This window comes from Egretta garzetta, unplaced genomic scaffold (genome assembly GCF_000687185.1).
Source record: "Egretta garzetta isolate BGI_Z169 unplaced genomic scaffold, ASM68718v1 scaffold232, whole genome shotgun sequence".
Taxonomy (NCBI): Eukaryota; Metazoa; Chordata; class Aves; order Pelecaniformes; family Ardeidae; genus Egretta; species Egretta garzetta.
In genome coordinates, this window is record NW_009258959.1 from 1100090 (window position 1) to 1105772 (window position 5683).

The following is a 5683-nucleotide window of genomic DNA, read 5'->3' on the forward strand; positions in this document are numbered from 1 at the left end:
TCAGAGGGTTGTCCAGGTACGAGCTCGGTGTTTGCTGATAGCACTGCGGCTCTTGTGCAGCACCTCCTATCACGGACTCTCAAAACCCCTTACAATTGGAGTTAAGTCCCTCAAACAAATGAAAGGCGTAACTTGCGCGTAAATTAGATTTCTTGCTAAAGGGTACTCGCAAAGTAGAAGCAGAGGAGGGGTTTCTGGATGCTGTATTTCAGATAGAAGATTTATTATCTGTTTTATGCAGAATACTTGATACAAGGGGTAGAAAAGTCACGTTTAAGGATGAATGATTGGACAAACTCGATGAAATTTAAAACCACTGTTAGGATCAGGGCCAGCTTCAAAAGTCTACCACTGATTGAGGCAAATAGGTATTTCTCCTAAATGACTTCTTCCTATTTTATGGTGTGTTCCCTTGCTATGCGCTAAACCTCTGCTGAATTACATTTTAAACCTAGTGGTAGACTTTTTCCACTGAACAGAGCTGATGTGTGGTTAATGCTGGGGCTTGCAGGTTTGCCATGGCAGCCTTTATATTAGAGTCTCACCGAAATTAAGATCTTCCTGCGTGGTTAAGTCTCTTTACACGCAGGAGAGCATGCAGGCAGGGACGGAAAGCACAGTGTTCACAGAGAAAAGCCAAAAACGAGAGCTTTGGACTGTGCTGTATGCGAGAGGTGTGCGCACGAAGCAGAGAGTGCTTCTCTAATGAAGTGGTTGAGTGCCACGGGCTCATACTGAAATGGACTCTCTTTCTGTGCCATTAGTATAACGAGTCCATTCTGTATGTGGCATTCTGCTCTTGCAGCACTTTTATTTCTTCTTTCAGATCAGCGGTTTGAGTTCAACGTTTGCTCCGATACTCTTGGAAATTATTCAGAGTAATCAGCCTGAAGGGGTCCATCTGTTAGTGAAAGAGGTATGTTTAATTTTACCAGTGTCTCTGCATTTAGGAAGCAGATATGATGCGTGACATGAATTTACTTTGAAAATACAAACCTGGTCCTGAGGCTACTGTCTACTCTAGACTTACGGATACCCAGGATCTCCCAGAACCAGGCCCTCACTTGGTCTATGAAAAACCATTACCTCTAACTGGTACCTCTAATCTCTTGGTCTCTGCTCCCAGGGAAGGGGCGATGGGACGAGGGGCACCGGCCTCAAGTTGTGCCAGGGCAGGGTGAGGTTGGCCATGGGGAACAATTCCTTCCCCTTGGGGCTGTCAGGGGCTGGAAGGGGCTGCCCAGGGTAGGGGTCGAGTCCCCATCGCTGGGGGGATTTAACAGCCGGGCAGAGGCGGTGCTGAGGGCCAGGGTTTGGGGGTCGGATGGCAGGGGTAGGGGAACAGTTGGGCTTGATGAGCTTAAAGGGCTTTTCCAACCTAAACGATTCTGTGATTCTAATTCTTGATGAGTGCTTTGTTTTTCATTTAGCCTCCTGTAATTAGTGCCACAGAAGGTACCTTCCCAGCCGCTCCTATAGATCTGTAGGAGATGGCAGGGGGGACGGAAAAAAGGCAGGGGCAGCCTGGCTCCCCACCCGCGCTGGGGGCCCCGTGGCCTTGCCGGGGGGTGCTTTGCATTGCAAAGACCAGGCAGAAAACAGGGGCCGAGGCAGGGGAGGAAAAAGGAAGGAGGCTGAGGGGAGCCCTCATCGCTGCCTACAACTGCCTGAGAGGAGGGGGGAGCCGGGGGGGTCGGGCTCTGCTCCCAGGGAAGGGGCGATGGGACGAGGGGTACCGGCCTCAAGTTGTGCCAGGGCAGGGTGAGGTTGGCCCTGGGGAACAATTCCTTCCCCTTGGGGCTGTCAGGCACTGGAAGGGGCTGCCCAGGGAAGGGGTCGAGTCCCCATTCCTGGGGGGATTTAACAGCCGGGCAGAGGCGGTGCTGAGGGCCAGGGTTTGGGGGTCGGATGGCAGGGGTAGGGGAACAGTTGGGCTTGATGAGCTTAAAGGGCTTTTCCAACCTAAACGATTCTGTGATTCTAATTCTTGATGAGTGCTTTGTTTTTCATTTAGCCTCCTGTAATTAGTGCCACAGAAGGTACCTTCCCAGCCGCTCCTATAGATCTGTAGGAGATGGCAGGTGGCACGTTGCTTTCCTTTGCTGCCGCTGATTCCCTACGACTCAGAAGGGAACGCTTTCCTTTGCTGCCTCTTATCTGGGAATTGCCAGGAACTTTGTGTGCAGTTGGTAGCAAAGCTGAGACTGGAAACCCAAATGCTGTGCCCTCTTTTAATGGAATTTCCTCTAGGAGGGGTTCAGCTTGTTTCCTGCAGGAAGGCCCAACAGCTTTCTGGGCACTGAAGGCTCCAGGACAGAGCTCTACTCACTGGTGGACAAGGCATAAGGAGATACTTAAAATTCTGTCACCTTACATTCAGATAAAACAGTCCCAGGAAGCCCTTTTTATTCGGGGACAAAGGATTTTTGTGCCTTGAAAGGGAAGGCAAGACGGTAAACTCAAGTGTGAAAACACAGTTGGCTTCTTAAGTGGCCTTTGAAGAATGTTTAGTTATCTCCAGCTCTGCAAAGCCAGAAGGGATACAGGAGAAGGTCTCTTGAGTCCAGTAATCTTCTCTGCTTTGGTCACAGTCCCATCTCTGCCTTAGGCTTGCCATTTCTTTTCTTAATTTTGGCTGATGCCTCTGTCTCTGGAGGGAGATCTGACATTGTGCTGTTTGCAAAGTCACTGCAGTCTGATGCAGGAAGCCCAGGGGAGAGAGCCAAGCTGGCTTCATAAGACTGGCAGTGCAAAAGAGAGATTAAAGCTTTGGGATGCTCTTGCAAAGTTCTGGAGAAAGTGGTAGGTCCCCTCAAGGAAGCAGATGCTGGGGTGATAGGCGGTGGCAGAGCTGGGGGCCTCCACTTGACTTCTCAAGCACCGTGCCACTGCTCGCTCTTCCAAAAGCCGTTAGCCAGGTGAGGAGGAGCCTACAAGGCTGCATTTTAGAGCCCATGTGGTGACCAAGCATGTCCACGGCTGCCGTGCTCACTGGCTGCCAGAAGCTTTCTGCCCTCCGTGCTTTACCCCCAGCAGTTGCTGGATGTAAGAGGAGGCTTGGAGCTCTGCCGCCAGCTTCCAGGTTGAGCTGCCCGCGAGTTCCTAACCTGTGGTGCCTTTCCACTGGGGCTTTCTGCTCCCTGGGTTCAGTGCACATTTAATTCTTTTCAGTTTTCCACTCTTAAGTGGCTCTTTGGGAGAGGGTTTATCTTCCTCTCAACTTCAAGCAGTACTCGAGGTGATTGTGATTTGCTTGGGTTTTGTTTTTCTTTCCTCCCTCCACAGCACACAGAGGCCCACTTCAAAAGCCGATTAAAGTCTCGACCAGAACTTGAAGAGCTGCTAGCACAGGTGAACTGAGATGAGGAAGAACGCTCCGTCCATTTCGGAGCCATCCCTGGGAGAGCGGGGCTTCTCCTCCATGGCTGCTCAAACTCCCAGAACACAACTTTGTGAGCACTGTACTGATAATTTGGTGAATTGGAAGGAATTTCCACTGCTGTCAAGCAACTTGTAAAGACAAATACACGTGCTTATATCTGACTGATTTGTACACTGAGTGAGGGGGGTCCGTAATGAAATACGGCTTTTCTCAGTTCTTCCCCTTTTTTTTGTTTTCCCCCCTGTATGTTTTACTCTTGATATATGAGGATTTCTGCAAGTTTTTAGTTTGCAGAAATCTCTGCAAGTTAATAATGCTGTACTGTGACTCTCTCAGATGGTACTGATGTGTCGAGTGGCGGTCGAGTCCCCATCCCTGGAGGGATTTAAAAGCTGGGCAGACGTGGTGCTTAGGGCCAGGGTTTGGGGGTGGGATGGCAGAGTTAGGGGAATGGTGGGGCTTGGTGATCCTAAAGGGCTTTCCCAACCTAAATAATTCTATGATTCTATGTGGAAGTGACCATCCTGCTCCTTTCTTCAGCCAAAGGCTGGAGCGGTGCATTGTTCTCGCAGAGCTGCTTAAATCGGAGCTTTGCCAACACAAATGGAGCCTCAGAGCCCTGGGAGTTGGGGATGATCGTCCCCAAGCAGCTGCACAACCAGTGCTCAACAAAAAAAAAGCCTCGGAGGGCAGCAGCAGGAAGGTTGGAGCTGTGTGTCAGGCAGTGTATGCAAAATTTCTCCCTAATTTCTGATATGCCTTTCAAGCCATAAAGGTTAAATTTTCCCCTGGATCCCTGAAGTCAAGCTACTTTTTACAGCAGCTGTTTGGAAAGGGAGAAATTACTTATGCCTTGAAAGGACAAATCTCCAAAGCGCAAAGCGGGTTGGGGAATTTCCCGGGATGGTGCCAGATGCTTTTCCTAGGGCTGCTGCTTTTCTTGAGTGATGTGGGACTGGATTTGGCTGGGCTGCTCAGCCGCTTACCGCCATCCAGCAAACCCCAGAGCTCGCAGGAGCTGCTGCTTTTGGGTGCACGTATGGGCGCTGGGTTTTGCTGGAGGGCGGTTCCCCCTGGCGAAAGCCACAGGTGCCCTGCCCTTTCCAGCCCACAAAAAGCAATTTTATTTTCTTTTTCATAGTTCAGTTCCTAGGGAGTGGGCTGCTCCTGTGAATCCCACTTCCTAAGAACCCCTTTTTTCCCATGTCCTTAATGTTCCCAGGGCTTCCCGTGAGATAAATTCCCCACCCAGAATCCTGTCCTGTGGGACATGAGGTTATCACTGCTGGGAAAAGCTCTGGGGTGGCAAAGGGAAGGACACGGAGTGGAAGGCCACGGCAGGGCTGTTGCACCCAGCCTGGGGGCCATGAATGCTCACAGTTTGAGACATTTTGGGCTGGAAATTCCCATTTGACCCCACAACCACCCCCTCCAAGCTCCCGGTTATCCCCGACAGCACAGATGGAGATGAGCACTTAGGCCAGGATAATGAATGCCATCGGATTTAATTTTCCCAGCAGCGTAGCATGGATTTACCAGCATATCCACCCTCTTGAATAAAAAAAAAACCACAAAACCAGGGTCAAATGGTGCAGCTGCTGCATTGCTGGGGTGCCGATGGGGGGGCTGGTTGACGGTGCTGGGAGCAGGGATCCCTGGTGATTTCAGTCCCCGGTGGGCGAGGGCTGGGCTTGGTGGGAGCTGGATGCCTGGCGCGGCTCCTTGGCGTGCTGCCGCCGGGCCATGCACTCGCCGAAAGCCCGGACCTGGGGCTGGCAGTGCCGCCAGTCCTGCCTCGCCGCCATGCACTCCTGCAGCTCCCGGTGCTGCGCCGCCCAGCCCCTAGATCATGGCATCCAACGGGTCCTCGGCCTCCTCATCTTCCTCCAGTGATGGACGGCTCCAGGCATGTCCTGGCCTCGCCATCGCTGAGCCGGGCTGGAGGGAGGTGGCAGGCGTTGGGGCCCTCGAGAGCCCTGCCTGGGTCACTGCCCCCTTTTTTGGGGGCAGCCCCCATACCTCCATGGGTGCTCAGCACCCTCTCTGCACCCCCTCCCACACCCCTACGGGTGCCCAGCACCCTTCATGCCCCCATGGGTACCCCTGTATGCTCCATGCACCCCCAGGAGGAGCTCAGCACCCCCCTCCATGCAGCCCCCACCCTTCGTGGGTGCCCAGCACCCCCCTTACACCTTACTCCCCACCCATGAGTGCCCAGCACCCTCCCTACCCCCTACTCCCCACCCATGGGTACTTGGAGCACCCACAGCACCGCTCATGCACCCCCCAATGGGTGCCCAG

At 52.7% G+C, this 5683-nt stretch overlaps 3 protein-coding genes across 3 annotated transcripts in view; 2 read left to right on the top strand and 1 right to left on the bottom strand.

Moving 5' to 3' along the window:
* The window catches only part of MRPL48 (mitochondrial ribosomal protein L48), an 8396-nt gene extending 4606 nt beyond the window's left edge, over positions 1 to 3790 (top strand). The window contains 3 exon segments of the mRNA XM_035890183.1: positions 1 to 16; positions 827 to 916; positions 3286 to 3790. The exon segment at positions 1 to 16 is cut by the window's left edge and continues 6 nt beyond it. Of these exon segments, the coding sequence (XP_035746076.1) occupies positions 1 to 16; positions 827 to 916; positions 3286 to 3360 (181 nt within the window). The 3' untranslated portion in view covers positions 3361 to 3790.
* A 1078-nt stretch (positions 3791 to 4868) lies between these two features.
* Positions 4869 to 5360, bottom strand: LOC118451855 (cytochrome c oxidase assembly factor 4 homolog, mitochondrial). The gene is given in 2 exon segments (XM_035890188.1): positions 4869 to 5227; positions 5229 to 5360. Coding segments are annotated over 2 exon segments (261 nt in total). The 5' UTR covers positions 5309 to 5360; the 3' UTR covers positions 4869 to 5046.
* Positions 5361 to 5475: 115 nt separating this feature from the next.
* PAAF1 (proteasomal ATPase associated factor 1) overlaps positions 5476 to 5683 on the top strand; it is a 12623-nt gene continuing 12415 nt past the window's right edge. Inside the window, exon 1 of the mRNA XM_009634591.2 lies at positions 5476 to 5479. Coding sequence (XP_009632886.2) covers positions 5476 to 5479 — 4 coding nt within the window. The remainder of the gene's footprint in view (positions 5480 to 5683) is intronic.